This window comes from Hirundo rustica, chromosome 18, assembly GCF_015227805.2.
Source record: "Hirundo rustica isolate bHirRus1 chromosome 18, bHirRus1.pri.v3, whole genome shotgun sequence".
Classification (NCBI taxonomy): domain Eukaryota; kingdom Metazoa; phylum Chordata; class Aves; order Passeriformes; family Hirundinidae; genus Hirundo; species Hirundo rustica.
In genome coordinates, this window is record NC_053467.1 from 8,545,256 (window position 1) to 8,561,970 (window position 16,715).

Here is a 16,715-nt window from a genome sequence, read left to right on the forward strand (position 1 = left end):
CCCTCCCACGCGGCATTTAAATTTCCCGCGGCCGAGCCCTGCCATTGGCCAGTTCGAGCCAAAGCAGCCTTCTGATTGGTCGGTTTGAAAGCAGCCCGGCTCGCGATGACGGGGAACGCCCTCCCGGAAGCGCCGGTCGGACGTGACGTCTCCACAAGGCCCGGGACTACAGCTTCCGGCGTGCCCCGCGCCGCCCCACGGAGGCTTGCTGGCACTACCCGCGCGGGGCACGCCGGGAGCTGTAGTGCACGGGGTCGGGGCGTGGGGGACGCTCGGGACGGGAGTGGGGGGATCGGAATGCGGGAATTGTAGCCCTGGAGGGGTCTCGCTCTGAGCGGTTTGGGGCAGAAACAGCCATTCCCTCATGCAGAGCGCAGATTCTGCCTCAGTAACCAGCAGGGCACCGTAGGCTTCCCCTGGGACAAGGGCGTGTAGTGATAGGACGAGGGGGAATGGCTTCAAAACGAAAGAGAGTGGGTTTAGATGGGGTATTGGAAAAAATTCTTTCTTGTCAGGGTGGTCGGGCCCTGGCACAGGTTCCTAGAGAAGCTGTGGCTGCCCCTGGATCCTTGGCAGTGTCCAAGGCCAGGTTAGATGGGGCTCCGAGCAACCTGGGGTCGTGGAAGATGTCCCTGTCCATGGCAGAGGGTGGAACTGGATCAGCTTTAAGGTCCTTTCCAACCCAAACCATTTTGTGATTCCATGGAATGGAATGGAATTAGTGGCTCCATGCCTCAGTTACTGTCTCCTAGAAATGTGGTGCGCAGAAATGCAAAGGAAAGGGACATGAGATTGCAGCTGAAATCAGTTCTACAGCCATGAGGGCAGATGAAAACGAAATCGTACAGAATAACAAAAGAAAAGGATTCCTGCCCCTCCAGCATGGCCTGAAAAGGGATGGGATTGTTTCCGATGGTTTAGCCTGCTCATGAGGGATGGAATACAAAAAAACTCCACAGATTTTCACAGGAGATACAATTCAAACCATAAAACTCTAGGGAAAGCATGACTGACAGCAACTCTGACATTTTGAGACATCTATAAAGTGCCACACAGAGAAGTGTCAGGTATGCACATCGATGTGCCTGTGTGCTAAACCATCACATTTAACCACTTATACCAATCTCTAGGTGCACACAGGTGTGGAGAATGTTTACTGAGGAGAAGGAATTACCAGTGACATCTCATATAGCTGGTTTTGGGCCTTACAGTGCTGAGCTTTGTGAAAACCACCCACAAAAAACAAGAGCAGGGAAGCCAAGGGAAGGAAAAGCACATTACTAACAAATGGAGATATTAAGCAAGAGTAGTTTGACAGAAAACAAGGCAGTTCAAAAGCAGAAATTGAGGTAAAACACCTGCTCTCCTGAAGAATCGGAGGGTTAGCACGAAGAAATTCCATCGCTGGCAATGCATGGTCTGGAGAAGCGAAATCTGGGCGCAGGGATGGGTGTTGAGGGCAGGGAGAGGGCTGGCAGTGCTTGAGGGGGTGTGTGCGAGGTGCTGCCGGCAGTGTGGGCTGTGAGGGAGGTGACAGCTCCGAAGGTTCTTACCAGCACAGTGAAGGGACAGAGAGGTGGAGGAGACTGGGCAGTTGGGGCAGAACAGCGGCCAAGCTGCGGGTGAGGTTATGGGGCAGAGGAGGGCGGCGGTGCCCGGGGGGTCCCTGACACCGTGGGGCGGCCCCGCGCGGGTCGGACACCGACGCGCTCGTGCGGACGGCGGGAACCCGATGTGAGGCGCGGGCGGGGCCGCGGGCACGCGCTGCGGGGCGGGGCCTGCGGCCACGGTGACCAATGGCGTGCCAGGAGGGAGGGGCGGGGCCTGTTCGCCGCCAGCGAGGAGAGCGTGACGGCCCTGGGGGGGCGGGGCCGGGCCCAGCCGGGCGGAGCTCTTACTGGGCGGCGTGCGCAAGCTCCGCTGGGTGACCCAGTGGCCTAATGGATAAGGCATCAGCCTCCGGAGCTGGGGATTGTGGGTTCGAGTCCCATCTGGGTCGTGCCTCGCTTGTTTTGCGGGGTGACCGTCAGCCCGAATCTTTTACCCGCGGCCGCCCCGGGCCCCGCCCCGAGCCCCCTCGCTACCGCGTCCCGCGGGGATCCTGCGAGTGCGTCCCGCTCCCCTCTCGGGATCTCCGGGGCAGCCGAAGCCGGGAAATACCCGTGCCCCGACGTGGCCACGGCGCCCGCGGTCCCTGTTTTGCCCAGGCCCGCTGGGAAAGATTTTCCATCTCTGCTGCTCGAGCATCCCGGGGCTGCTGGAATGCTGGGAATACGCCAAACACCTCTACTGCGCTCTTAATGGAGATCCTGTCCAGGTAGAGTCTGAGGAAACAGTGCAGACACAGCCGAACATGAACGAGGGTTGGATTGCACCCACCAGCTAATTCAACAGAAAAATCCTTGGAATACAGGTCTGTGGGATACTCATGTGTGTGTATCCATCCATCCATCCATCCATCCATCCATCCATCCATCCATCCATCCATCCATCCTCCCTCCCCAGTGCACTCACACTCCAGCTCCTGCTTGCTGCGGGCACCTGCTGATCACCAAAGCAGTGTAGGAGCTCTCCTCTTCCTCATCCTCAGGTTACATTCCTATTCCTGTAACAGCTACCTTGGGATAGTTCTGGAATAAAACGTTTCAAATAACAGAGGAAAACAAGGGTTAGTAAGTGCTGCTACAGTAGAAATGTAACTCCTTGAGTAATAGATGTGGTGAAATGTCATTTATTTTCCACACTATTCTGGTGAATTGTCTGTATCTTCACCCATCGCTTCTGGAGACAAAGCCCTGAGCTTTTGGGAATCCTATCGAAATGCTTAATTAAGGCAGGACAAAACAAGCTGCTTAAACTAAGCAGCACTGAATCCCATGCCACAGGCATTGCTGAGGGTTAGATTATTTGTCAAGGGTGGGTTTCAGGAGCCTTTCAGTGCCTTTGTGGAGTTTTAAAAGTTGTTTGTCCCTTAGAGTCATGAGCAGCTTCCCCAGCACCCGGCAGCAGCTGGTGAGTTAAACTGTCACAATGGAAATCTTGTGTAGCAATAAGGTCACTTAGAAGTAAGCCTTCTTAATTCAGTAATCCAACCCGGCGTTGGCTTGGTGTGTGAAAATTTGCAGAGTTCTTAATGATGGCTAAGGGAGATTTAAAAATAAAGCTGTGTGGGATCAGCAGAGCTTTCCCTTGGACTGGACAGTCACTACTGCATTTTTCACTCTGAAAAGAATCACTGAAACTGGTTCCTGAAACGAAAAGAGGGGATTAGCAGCTGTATGACTGGGGATAGCCAGAAATCCCCAGATCTGCTCCATTGTCATGCACATCCTTTACAGACTCTGCATCCCAGGGATCTGGCGTGTTCCAGCATCTCCCAATTCCCCTCCAGAACACAGTTCTCCACAGCCAGGAAAACCAGGCTCCTTCTCTATGAATTTTCCCTACAGAATGCTGTAGGAGGGCAAGACTCTCCCCAAAATAAAGATCTGCCAAAACCACGTGTGGGTGTGTTATTCCCAGGACACAGGTGATGCAGCCAGGGGGTTGCTCCCGATGGGAAGCAGCACATTGCTCCCAGGCAGGGCTGGTGGAGGCAGCAGCTTGGTCTTGCTCCAGTGGGTTGTCCAGCGAGTGATTCCCGTTTCCCCTCAGGCTGCCTCTCATTAGCATGAATCGGGGGAAGGGCATAAAGGACTCCAGTTCATTTTGAGTCTGGAAAAACTTCACTTCAAAATGACAACCCAAGTGTTCTGGCTCCTCTGCTTTGTCATTAGATCATCTTCTGGTAAGTCTGTTACCTTCGGAGCGGGGCTGGGGCAGGCTGCCTTGGGAATCAGGGGAGGCTGAGGACATTCCTACAAACCTTGCCCGAGCAGCCCCCCAGCCTTTTCAGCAAGTGAGGGCTCAAGAAAGGAACATTTCAACGTGTTTGTGGGATGGGAATTGCAATATTTAATTTGTCAGCATTGGGAAGAATTAAGAGCACCTGGCAGAAGCAGGCAGGGGAGCTGGTGCTCTGTCCTGCCAGCCACCAGTGGCAGGTGAAGTTGGATTTGCTTCTGCACCTGGGATTTTTATAATTTATACATGATCTTTCTCTTTTGGTTCCCTTCATGTGTAACTCCAGGTGTGTGACTGACTTTAACATGTTCAGTGTGCCCTGTGTGCCTGCAGCAAGCTGTCCTGGGTGGATTTATTTGGGTTTTAGTGCCTCATTGACAGAACAGAAATAGCATTTCCATCTGTTCCACCGGGATTTGGTTATGTTGCAGTCAATTTCTTAGGTTCCAACAACTAGACAGGAATATGCTGGTACAGGAGGAGGAACCTCAAGGTCCTGACCAGATTGAGCAGAGAAAAAATGAACTATTTCTTGATACAATCCGTGACTGAGAAGGCGTGATAAAGTGGTAGAAGTTTTATTTACACACCCAAGTCTGAGACACCTGTTCAGAGGGCACAGCTCCACACTGAACCATCTCCAAACCCCCCTTGCCTGCTGCTTTCAGCAGCTTGGACTTCTTCCACCCTTCTCTCCATGGAAATTCTTTTGACTTTATGTGTGGCCAGCCCAAATATCAGGGAATCTTTCCCATGACAGCAGCTGGTGAGAGCACAGGGGGAGAAGTGGCAAGGTCAGCAGTTGAGTCAGTTATAGGAGATAAACCAGGATGTTGTTCATCTGTGTATGTCAAATCTCTTTTCGCACAAGGAGTTGGGATCAGCCTCCTACACAATAACCACGCCGTGAACACCAGACAGAGGCTGTGTGTGGGTGAGCTGTGTGAAAACTCTGCTGGCTCACTCCAGGCATGCAGGGAAGGGCTAAAGGAAAAGGAAAACAGACTGCCAGGGGGAATTTCTCTCCTGCCAGGCTAAATATTTTGGTCATTTTGCTTTGTGAGAGATCACATTTTGCTTTCAAGAGATCAAGGTGAAGGTATAAATGAAAGTGTAGGCGACTGCCCAGCTTGTGTGAACAGTGACATTATGTTTTTTTCTTTCCCTGGATTCCCAGACACTTCCTGTCTTTTTAAACCCTTGTCCTCTCACATTAAGCAAAGCCTTGAAATAATTGTTAGTCAGTAGCACTAGCTTAATTATTGCTAGTATGTGCTCAAGTCAGAGATCCAAAACTGTGGATAAAGACCTTTCCAGTAGCATCCAAAGCCGCTGAAGAGTCTGGATGACATTGTCAACAGGCATCCCAGGGATGGGAAAACCAAATAGTTCTGCTGTCACGATCTTTTAAACAAGCATCCCAAATGGCAACGTGAACCTTGTTTCCTCAGATGCTCCCTGGAGATTCAGGGGTTTGAGAAAAGGGTTTGTTTTCAATTTGCAACAATAACAAAGTAAAAATGCAAATCTCCTGTTTTGCTCACGCAGCTGCATTCCCTGTACTGGACCTTCAGTATCTGAGTAGAGGAAGTAGGAGCTCTCCTGTGCTCCATCTATTGAGCTATTTATTAGGGTTTTTGTCTTATTGTTGAAGACCTCACTTAGAGATTAGAGCCTCAAATCTTTCTGAAGGACATATAGAATAAAAGACCTCACACACTGATTTTCCCTCTCTTTTTTTGCCTGTAGGATCCCTGCCCTATGCCGAGAAACCCGGCCAGGCTCTCAGCAAAGCTGTTCCCAGTTCAGCAGGCGCTGCCGCTGTTGAGGCGAAGGTGCCAGCTCGGGGCAGGGGCAGCGCCAGCGGCAGTGCCAGGGAAGGCCGGCTCCTGGCACTGCCTCCCGGGCACCCGCCGCAGCCGAGGCCCCCCGCAATCCCCTCGCTCACCTCCCACAAGAAGAAACGCGCGGAGCCTTCCCTGGAGAACAGCACGGGGCTGAGGAAGCTCCGGCAGCCCGGGGGGGTCCTGGCCCAGGGCAGCCCGGCCCGGGGGGCTTCTCCCAGCGCGCTGGACTCGGGCCAGGCCAACAGGAAGCACACGGACCGGCGGCGGGCCGAGGCCGCCAACAGCGTGTGGGCCCGCGGCCTGCACCCCGCGCCTTCCCGCCCGAAGGCCACGTCCCTGCTGGAAGCTCGTCCTGTCCCAGACTCCGGAACGGCGGAGTCAAACGATCCCAACGCGCTGCACGGCCTCAACCGACCGGGGAAGGCGATCCCCTACAAACACCCCGAGCCCTTGGCGAGGATCCCCAAACCCTCCTGGCTCACCAACCGCTGGTCGCCCGGCTCCGTGTACCTGGGTGTGCTGGGGAAAGGTGAGGGACAGGCTGCCCCAAAGGCTGGGGGCACAGCGGGGTGAGAGATCCCCGAAGGGCCCGGGCTGCCCCTCCCTGTGTTCCTGTTGTAGATGGTGACGAGGACAAGGTGTGTCTGACCCAATGCAGGAAGGAGCGGGATGAAGTGGAGGCTTTCTGTGCCAGCGAGTTTGGTAGGTGATGTCCCCCTCAACCCACAGGGACAGAGCGCCTTCTGTCCACTTGTCACTAACACTGCACTTCTACTTTGAAAATAATGGGATTAAGATACGGTAAGTATGTTAAATAATTATCAAGTATTCAAAAAGGAGCCATCACAGCTCTTCATAAACATACTTACGTTATCCTTTCCCTACCTTGGGCTATTACTGCCCTTTTTCCTGTTTCCTCTGGAGGAACGGTGTCCTTGGGACTGGTCAGTGGAACTGAAAAGACCAATTGTTTTAGATACGCTCAGATTAAACAGTGTAGCTGGGTTATTTATGTCTTACTATTTAGACCAAGTTTGATTTTGGGGACTGAAGTTTGAAATTAAAATAAAGTGGTGAAGCAAAGAGAAATAAGACTGTGATCCTCTCTTTAGAGAGGATTCTTCTTTAAGTTCCTTAGGATTCAGTGTCTTTAGTCCTTGTGTTCACACTGATGTAACTAAAGGTGGCAGGAAACAGCCTGGTATTTTTGTACAGACTGTTTAAGGACAAGCATTTTCTGACTGAAACCCTGCCTTGTGCTTACAGAGTTGTGAAGCAAATATCAACTTTTTCTCACAGTATTTTAAGAGATAAGAAAAATACAAGCCCAGTGGTAACAGATGTTTCCATTTGTAGAACATAAACACGTTAGGAGACATCTGTTTTCTCTAAATGGAGAAGTCAGGAAGTGCTTTCTACAAATGCTCTCCTGCTTTGGTTTTTACCACTCTCACACATTCCTGTCCAACGTGGGCTTCACAGCAACCCAACCTCTGTGTTTTAGCCCTGAACCAACAGCTCTGCTTTTAAATTGAAAGGACAAGTAGGAAAAAGTCTGAGCAACAGATGAGCCAAGGTTCCATGGCAGTGATCAGAGAGAGCTTCTCCTTTCTTTACATTTACAGTGCAGATAAAAGAATAAATGACCGAGTCAGAGTTCTCCCCCTGAGGCAGGTGTAACACCAGGTGCAGTAGCCCCACTAACACGGTGCTGTTTTTTCCTATCCCTGCATCAGCTCAGCACTTGCCAGAGCCTGGGAGAACAGCATGAAGTGGTTGAGCTCCCAACACAACCTGCTTGGTGCTCTTGTCTCTTGGTATGACAAGGGCCTTTTATTTCAAAGGCCAAATTGTTTCATAACCAGCTTGGCTTTGTACTTCATTGGGAAGTTTTAAATGTGACGTTTTTACTTTGTTAGGTAAATATGCCCATTTTTTTATATCAGGGTAGAAGAAGGCATCAAACCCATTGCTTTCTTCACCAAGAAACACCTCAAACCTGTAAAGCACAAGGTTTGCAAAGCAGCAGAACTTCAGGCAATGACCTCACCAAATGTGATTATTTGAAGCAATTCCTACTGCCCACGCCTGAGCCAAAGGATTCCTGCTGACACTTCCTTTACAGCATTTTAAATGCCTTCACACATACCCTGAAAATTGCCACAATATAAAATCTGATCCAATTTTTTCCCCTCTCCCTTAAAACAGCAGTGAATGGAATTGTTTATAACCTGGAAAGCCTGGGGAACGGAGTCCAGTGCATTACCCTCTTGGTAGACAGCGATGGACTGTACAAGATGAGTCGCCTCTATGTCACTCCTGACGCCGCCTTCTTCCGAGTTCACATCCTGGTTGTGGATACTTTAAACTGCAGTAAACCGTGTCCAGACTTCAAACTTGGTAAATCATTCCAGCCAAATCCATTCTGCTATTCCTCTGCATGCACTGCAATCTTAGCCTGCCCTACTCTAATAGGCTTAGCCTGGATTGTCGGGAAAATTTGGAAGAAAAGTATTTACTCAAAGTTGAGGCCTTGTTTCCATCCAAGTTTCTCAAAACTTTCACAACAGACTGCATGAAGAAGTCAGGTACCAGTGTAGCCCTTTCTTAATTCTGTCCAGTTCCAAAATGATGGCAACTTTTCAGGATTCCTAAACAATACAAGCAAGAGCTTAAGCTGGTGTGTTTGTAAGTCGCTCAGTTTTCCTTTTAAGTGCAAGTTGATCAAATACTAGCATTTTCCCCAACAGTAAATCATCATTTCCATGCCAGCACCACCCCCAGGTCCCAGTGGAGCTCAGGGTGCTGCTGTGGAAGCGCCACGTTCAGGATGTTTCCACAGGCACAACTTCACGTCTGTTCCCAACCCTGGTGCCCATTCATTCCGTGTGGCTCGGCAGCCCTGTTCGGTTTGGTTTTATTTTTGTTTCTGTTTCTGTCGTTGCAGGCAGCAGGTACATGGTGATGGGGCACGTCTACCACAAGCGCTGGCAGGTGCCCGCCGAGCTGCTGCCGGCCCTGCGCGGGCGGCTGCGGCCGGGGGATGGCTGGGTCGGGAGCAGCAGCGGCTACGTGAGGAGATTCAACAGGAAAAGGGATCTCAGGGTGAGGGCAGCGCGCTCCAAGTGTCCATAAGGCTCTGAGGGCTCCGTCCGGGATGTGGGAGCGGCGGGATCCACCCCGGCCGTGAGCAGCGCTCCCGTCTGGAACCGCAATCCAACACCCGCTTTTGTGCTTTAGCAAACACGGGGAGCCTCCAGCAGGCACCCTTGGTGAGGCTCAGCACAGGAGTCAGCCCAGGGAATGTTAACTGGCCGGGAATTTGCTCCAGCTGCTTTCAGAGCCACGGGATATTGTTGCTTCCCCTGCTGCAGTGTGCCCTGAATTATCTGTAGTGACTGTGATGCAAAATTCTGGCAGCTTCATCCTCGGTACACGACAACTGCACTTTGAACGCTTCACCTTGAACAGATAAGATGATACCACAGCTTTATCTACACAGGATGTTCACTGTGCTTTCGCAGTTCTGCCTAAAGTATCAAATGCATTTGATTTCAGAGAAACCAACACCATTAAGTACCATTTGTATTATTTTTGTCTCCTCAACCATGTCCATGGTATTTCTGAAAATTGCACCATTCTTCCAGCAGAGCTGGGTGTTCACACAAAGCATGCAGAATAGAGTATAATAATTTGAGTATATGAACACGCTGACTGAAAGAAGAACCAAGAACTGCAAAACACAAATGCCCGGTTGCATTTACAAGTGACGGTGCAGGGAATGCAAAATGAGCACAGGCTGCACACACCGGGTGTGCCCGGGCACTTTGTCCCAGAGCTGTGCTGAATGCCATTCCCCAGGAGAAATATTGCCAAGCTTGTACTTGCACAAGAGTAAAGTTACTTTTTAAATCAAAAAGACAATATTTTAGTACCTTTAACGTGGTGAAATTGAGATGTTTGTTCCCAGTCAGTATTCACAGATAATACCTCTGTAAAATAAACTAATAAAATGCCCATGAGGTTCTGCTTTCACTGGCTCCTGGGTTTTGGAAGACCCAAAAAGCTTATGTAATGATACCACATGAAGGCATCTCCTTGTGTGACAAGTTGGCTGAGGATTTGATACATATTTATATAAAGAAACGTAAAAAAGGCAGTACAGATTAAAACCCCACATACACAGAGGTATGTGACCTGCCACAGGAAGCAGTGGCTTCTGTAGAAGCATTTTCTGTTTTGAAACGAGGTAGTTCTGACACGCTGTACTTGTCCCACATCTCTGCAGCTTCATTTAGTGTCACTGGAAAGCCACAGAGCAGGGGATGGGATGGGCTATGCTGCATCAAGTATTTCTTGACATGGAGCCAAATACCAAGTGCAAACTTCCCGTATTTGGGATCCAAAAGGCTCTTACTGGAGGATAGAAATTTATTCATAGCATGAGTCTACCTAAGAATTATCATGTCTCACATTTGGTATGTGAAAGGCTTTGCATGGAGCACAGCATGGCTTGATGGAATTTTCCTGAGAAATTCTGAGGGGGTTTTGATTTGGCAGGAGGACTGTTCTGGCCATGAATCAAAGCTCTGGAGTGACTGGGAGGGACAGAAGGAGGGAGGGTTACATGTGCATCTCGAGTTTCTCTGTTTCTATTTTCAGGGGAAGTCCAGGGACTAAGCAGCAACTCCTCCAGACATCCCCCTGCTCAGAGCAGCAGCCCAGCCCCATTCCCATCACCCTGCTCCAAGCCAGGGAAGGGTGGGGACAAACCCAGCACGAACCTCCCTGGCTCTGGGAAGAGACAAGCACAAGGACACCAGTGCTAAGGACATTCCAAACCTGAGCTCAGTGCCCATAACTGACACAAAACACTGGGATACAGATCTTGCTCTGGGAGCCTGAAAAGTCATTTATCGCAGGTTCTGTTCCTGTCACTTATCCCAAGTCCTCTTACCTTTCCCTTCTTGATTGGAAGGCCCCTCCTTAAAATGTTCCCAACAGCAACTGAGCAACAAATCCCCGTCTGTCACAGCCCCAGTGAGACAGGGAGCAGGAGCAGGTCTGTTGTCACCAGGCTCATCACACACTAAACACACCTGAACAACGACAATTCCTAGACTGAGAGGATTTCCAGTCTTGCACTTGCTCTTCCAAAACCCTCCCAGCAATAACCACCCCGGGAACTGGATGGCACTCACGTTCAACAGCTGCCACGGGCATTTGGGTACCTCACAGTCAGTCATTTCCTTTCCAGCAGGATAAGTACAGAAAGTTCTGCTGCCATCACACAGGAATCTGGGTGTAAAGGAATAACTCTTCTCACCCCATCTGCCCAGGGGTTTACTCCAGGCTTTTGGATAAGGTCACCTTCTTACTGTACTTTAACTCTCCATTAACTTCTGCATGAACTAAATTGAGATTGAGGATAATCGCTTCAAATTTGAGGAGACAGAAAAGAAAATCAAGCTAGCACAGCTCACATTATCAATACCTTACAACATATTAACCATATAAAAACAACTGTTGCAATAATTTACAAAATACAAGGAGGACAAGGACTGAGCAGAGATCACAAACCTTATGAACTTTATGCTTGATGGCAGGTGGGGATTAATTACAAGTGATTTATTTTCTGTAACACCATTTAACTATAAAACATTACCACTACTAAATCCAGAGAAGTACCTTGACCTGCCCAACGGCAACTGAAACAGAATCTCATGGAATCACAGAATGGTTTGGGTTGGGTGATTCATCAGTAGCATTAAATTTCATATACGGATTATTTCCCTAATCAACCTGATTCACAGTAACATATGATCTGGCAAAGCCAAGACCTATATCCTATAACATTATCAATGTTTCATTAGAAACACCACCAAATCCATGTCAAACACATTACTTTATTTGTCTAGGATGATGTGTCCTATAAGGTACAAAAAAGTACTCTTCAGTTTGCCACAATTTGTTAAAAACAGCAATCTATTGCCTACAGGTAGGAAAGGTTCAAATCATGTCAATATGGATTTAGGTATGAATAAACAGTACAGAAATGCTGAGAAGTTGGGATGAGATGCAGGCTATGTCCCAGTGCTGTTAAAGGTGAGATTTTTCCTTGTCCCATTAAAACACAATGCTTAAGATATGCAGCATTTTTTTTTTTTAAACGTCAAAGGACAACATAATCTAAATGCAACTACTCTTCTTTGACTTTCAGAAGCATAAATGGATTATTGTTTCCACACTGAACAATCAGTAATTTTCACAGATAGGTTAAATGACAACATTTGCATGTACAAAAACACATGGGTTTTTAGTAGATAAAATCCCCCCAGAAGAACCTGAACACCTGAGCTGGAAGTGTAAGAAAGGGTGGTCAGTAGCAACATCTTTTTTAAGAAAAATAACAGAGGAGGTTCTTGCATAGCAAGGTGTGAGGTTAAACCCAAAAGGAGCTTATCCATAAATCAGGTAAATCCCAGACCACTGTAGAACAGAAGACTGTGAGTTAGTGCAAAAGCTGGTCAGGTGGGTGAGGAGCTGCAGAGAAACCAGGGCTGGGAACTACAGACAGCTACCAGAGCAAGCCAGTCACACCCAGAGAAAGAAAAACCTCCTCATCTGCAACTCGCATCTTCTCGGGCTCCAGTTCACCCCTCAGGGCAGCGCTGCTCCCGGGGACACAGTTACAGCGGAACTCCACATTCCCAGAGCACTGGGCACAGATCACTGACCAGGGGGACACCTCACAGCCACCTCCTGCCCTGTCACAGCTGCGAGAGTCCTTTTGGCACCACTGTGGGATGAGAGCGCTCCCTGGCCGTTCCCACCCCTGCTCAGATCCCCAGAGCGTCTCACCCACGTGGCAGCGCACACTCAAACACACCTACGGCTGTGGGGAGAACAATGATCTCCATTTATTTCGTTTCATATACATCCATATTTTGAATTTTAATACAAAAGAAAAAAAAAATTAGAATCTGACAAATGTTTACAAACAAGATACCTTCAAATAGATTTTACTCAGTTCAGTCTGGTGCAGAGTAAATGACAAATTGTACTGTTTGTTATATTCAAGGCAACAGAGTCTGTAGTCCGTGACCACTCAGCCCAACTTTTATGCAAGCTTGTTTTTATCTACCATGGATGATAAACTCCTTGTTGATTCCCAGTCCTGTGTGTGTGCACATGTGTACATAGCAGCTCCTTTCATAGAAAGAAAAGACATCTAGAGGTCTTCTTGTACTTTTACCTACAGGAATCATGTTAAGATACAGAATGGATTACATGGAACCGGGGCTGGATTTTATAAGAAAAAATAATTAGCTGACAAATGAGGGCAGCAATAAAAAAGCGTCTTTTTTGCAACAATAAATAAATACAGTCAAAGTTTTCTGTGTGGACTTTAAACCAGCTTCTTCACTGAAGAACAGACGTGGCATTTCCATGGAGTTAAACGTGACCCCATTTACTGTATCTTTTTTCTTGCTCTCTTTCTCTCTCTCCTTCAACAAAACAAAGTTTTCCTGCTTCTGCCACAATAGTACAACAATTTGATCTTGACAAGAAAGTGGTGCTGCTGATTTTTATTTCTTTGTCCTTTGGACAAAATAAGCCAAGAATATAATTTGACTGTTGTGACCAATAAAAACGCAGTTTACATCGAGTCTTGTCAGGATAACCTGACTAAAAACATCTGGCTCCTTAATTAAAAATTGTCAGACAACCAGATCCTTGCTCGTGTGTTTGGTTAACACGCTGAACTCTAGGAAGCTGTAGACTGCAGTTTGTTGTTATGGGACCTGCAGAATACAGAAGAAAGTGAAGAATTAAGCACCCTTCAGTTTGGAGAAAACAGTTGCTGCAAGGTGTTGTCAAAAATAAATTACCACCATGTTGCTTTCGCTTTTTTTTACCCCTACAGAAAAAAATAATAATTCTTGCTTTGAATTTTAAGCCCATTTTCTCCTCTAGAATATAAATATTTCACTATTTGTAAAATGCAGTGTGTCACTGGGATATTCCAAAATGCCTGAAATGAGTTTTACTCACGTATTTACATAACAGTAGTCCATCGAAAGGAAAGCAAAAAGACATTTTTAGTTGTGAATATTTATAGTAAGATCTACTTTGCTTAAATTTATTCGGTAAGTCTTTGGATTAACTTAATAGAAAAACAGAACTGAACAGGCATGTTAAAATCACGTTTTTGCTAAGCAGAGTTCAGCAAAACGCCTCTTTTGACATTCACAGTTTTATTAGTGACTTAAACGAAAACAATAAAATACAAAGTTTCCACGATGAATTTTTCATTTTTCTCAATACAGTATTTGAGGAACGGAACAAGCTTTTGTTAATACAGTTATGTTCACCAGTGCGACTGCTGGCAACACAAACATTTACTTTTTAGACAAATGATCTGGATTTTTAGGGCAGTTTAATGTCATTGGATTGTACAGTAAAAGAAAGTGACCCCCAACATCCAGTTCTGATTCCAGTTAAAAAGTTCAGACTAAAGATATCACAATCTGCAAGAAAAGAAAGAAGACGGATGGTATAAATGAAAAATAACAAATAAGATGCAGCAATGAAATCAGTGTGCAAGCACAGGGAGTGCTGGGGACCCAGCTAATGGTAGTGACACAACCATGGGTTGAAAACTACCTGACAAAAATCACTATTATTGAATTAGAAAGAAAAATGCATTTTTTTTTTCAAGAATGTCTACATAAGTGGAAGTCCTTCTTCAGAAAAAAAAAAAAAAAGTTTCATTTTGAAAGGTGAATTTTGAATTTTGTTTCATTTTCCATACCCTACTTTAAACCTTACTTACTTCCCTGTTTCAAAGGTGATAAATTATAAAAAGATGAGAGAAGGAGTAACACTGAAGTATTTGAATTTCTTTCATTGGATTATAAACTTCACAGCAGGATTGTCTCTTATTAGCATGAGAAGTATTTACTGCAGAGTAGAACAGCAGCACAACTCAGACACAATGTTTGTCCTGATCAGAAATTAAGTTTTCTGCAGCAATGAGTTGAAGTATCACTCAAATTTTGCGAATTTATGATGCCACCCCGATTTTTAACAACTCCTTTTGAATAAACATTCCAAAGTAACCTTCACAAAATCGTATTTAAGCCTTAATTTTGACACAATTTTCCAGGAAAGCGCACTGAGCAAATCCCTGCGTGAATGCAAGATAAACTTAGAAAGGAGATTTCGGGGGCCAACACAACCCCTGTGGTTAGGAACACTCCAGCTTACCTGCTTGCCTTAAATCCTTTCAGCTTCTGTACAAAGAAAGACTCGAGAACTTCTGCACACTGGTAAAAAGGGGAGTCACTTGGATTGTAGTAACGGCAGTTATCAAAAATTTTGGTCATGTCTGCCACAAACTCCGTGACCTTTTTGTAATAGCGCTTCAGGATTCTTTCTTCCATGGTAGCAAGGTCTTTAAAGAAACCAAAGATTATTTAAATGAGAGACTTTCATCCTAAACAGAAATCTACGTCGTCAAGACTGGGGGAAACAAAGCATTTTCCAGGTTAGAGGCTTTTCCAGGAATGCTGCTTGTGCCTGGTGACAGCAGCAGGTCTCCCTCAGAAGGGACACTCAGGCACGAATATGTTGTGTGCAGGTAAATTCAATAAAATGCAAGAATCACCGTGACCAGGGAAAACCCTGCTCCCTGCTTTTTCTGAAGAAATGAAGGGGAAAGGAGGTCAGACAATCAGGATCCAGGTACCTTGTACATGTAACAGCCATCACCTCCTGATTGTTTTTTTAATTCCTGCCTTGCTTTGAATGAGCTATCGATTCTTGTGGGCATGTGCACATTAGAGATGGCACAGCTGAAAGATTCCAAGTGCAGTGTCATGCAAAATGCCAGAGCTCTCATCCTTACTGACCAGACACATTGAGGAGACAGGAATGGTGATATCAGTTGTTAATTGTCCTAGTTTGATGCAAATATCAATTAAAAACAGGGAGAGGAACAAAACCTGTCTGATAGAAATACAGCTGTGTAAAATGCTAGTGGCACTTTTAGCCAGAAAAACAACTGTCTGCCCTTGGAAAATGCCTTAAGGTGCTTATTTTGAAATGCCAGTGATGCCAGAATGTGTGCAAACAACTGCAGATGGGTCTGGATTACTTGGTGTATTTTACTCAGATTTACTTGTAATACAAAGGTCTTCTCCTCCTACTTTAGTCAGAAAGGGCTAAATGCACTTTTGTTTACCATCAATAATACTGTTATTTGAGCTTTCCTTATAAACTTTCACCCGTCCATCATGGAATAAGAGTTGTTCAGCATTGTTATAACAGCACAATCTAAAACACTGGAACAGGAAAGGACACAGTTCCTAAACAAAATATTATTTTCAGTCAACGTACCACAACATTTTGCCAAGATACTAAACTGAACTTTCCTATTTTGATATCAGCGAGAAATCACAGCGTTTCACCTGCCTAATCTGTGTATTTTGCAAAATATGGCTGGAACTGGTCAGCAGGGAATGAACTTGCTGTTCCAAAGCCCAAACCCACTCCCTCAGGCTGTTCTCACCAACACTCACCCATTGGTTCTTTGATGACACCATAATAATCTGGTGCATCGTTGGGATCTACCGGTTCTAGGAACGGCCATGCCATCTTGTGAGCCTGGCAGGGAAAGAGGAGAGGATGAAAACATAAAATTAAGTTAAATTAGGCCCTACTAATAGGTAAATATTTTCATCCTTTTATCTGTTGGGGTCTGGAGTTGAATTTCAGGAAGAAGTGCAGCATTATATGAAAAAGGAACCAGTTCTCATCTGATGACTGGGTAAAGTTTTAAATGTCAGTGACCCAGTAGTTGGGCTTCAAAACAGGAAACTGAAATTCAGACATAACAGGATACTGTGCTGAACAGGCTGCATGGAAAAGTATGGAATGAATTTACTGAGAGTGCTTTCAAGTACCCTGAAATGAATATGCTTTTACAAATGTATGCAAAATACAGGACAACGCAAAATATTA

The 16,715-nt window shown here is 46.5% G+C and overlaps 2 protein-coding genes and 1 non-coding gene across 12 annotated transcripts in view; 2 read left to right on the plus strand and 1 right to left on the minus strand.

Annotated features, from left to right (window-relative positions):
• Positions 1–1,926: 1,926 nt before the first annotated feature.
• TRNAR-CCG (transfer RNA arginine (anticodon CCG)) lies at positions 1,927–1,999 on the plus strand. The gene has a single exon. It is a non-coding gene; the product is annotated as a tRNA-Arg (tRNA).
• Positions 2,000–3,539: 1,540 nt separating this feature from the next.
• On the plus strand, positions 3,540–9,705 carry C18H17orf58 (chromosome 18 C17orf58 homolog). The gene is made up of 5 exons (XM_040081404.2): positions 3,540–3,787; positions 5,593–6,219; positions 6,312–6,392; positions 7,899–8,090; positions 8,638–9,705. The coding sequence occupies exons 1-5, from the start codon at positions 3,736–3,738 to the stop codon at positions 8,823–8,825; spliced, it is 1,140 nt and encodes a 379-aa protein (XP_039937338.1). The 5' UTR covers positions 3,540–3,735; the 3' UTR covers positions 8,826–9,705.
• Positions 9,706–12,586: 2,881 nt separating this feature from the next.
• Positions 12,587–16,715, minus strand: part of BPTF (bromodomain PHD finger transcription factor) — a 52,022-nt gene continuing 47,893 nt past the window's right edge. For 9 of the 10 annotated variants that reach the window (XM_058422882.1, XM_058422888.1, XM_058422886.1 and 6 more), the window contains 3 exons: positions 16,274–16,358; positions 14,961–15,147; positions 12,587–13,495 (listed from right to left, as the gene is read on the minus strand). In XM_058422882.1, the coding sequence (XP_058278865.1) occupies positions 13,459–13,495; positions 14,961–15,147; positions 16,274–16,358 (309 nt within the window). In that variant the 3' untranslated portion in view covers positions 12,587–13,458. The other variant, XM_058422883.1, reaches the window with a different exon arrangement.

Coding starts and splice junctions, on each gene's coding strand:
- C18H17orf58 (XM_040081404.2), top strand. CDS start 3,736: ATGACAACCCAAGTGTTCTGGCTCCTCTGCTTTGTCATTAGATCATCT. Junction 3,788..5,592: donor TGTCATTAGATCATCTTCTG/GTAAGTCTGTTA, acceptor TTTTGCCTGTAG/GATCCCTGCCCTATGCCGAG. Junction 6,393..7,898: donor TTTCTGTGCCAGCGAGTTTG/GTAGGTGATGTC, acceptor CCCTTAAAACAG/CAGTGAATGGAATTGTTTAT.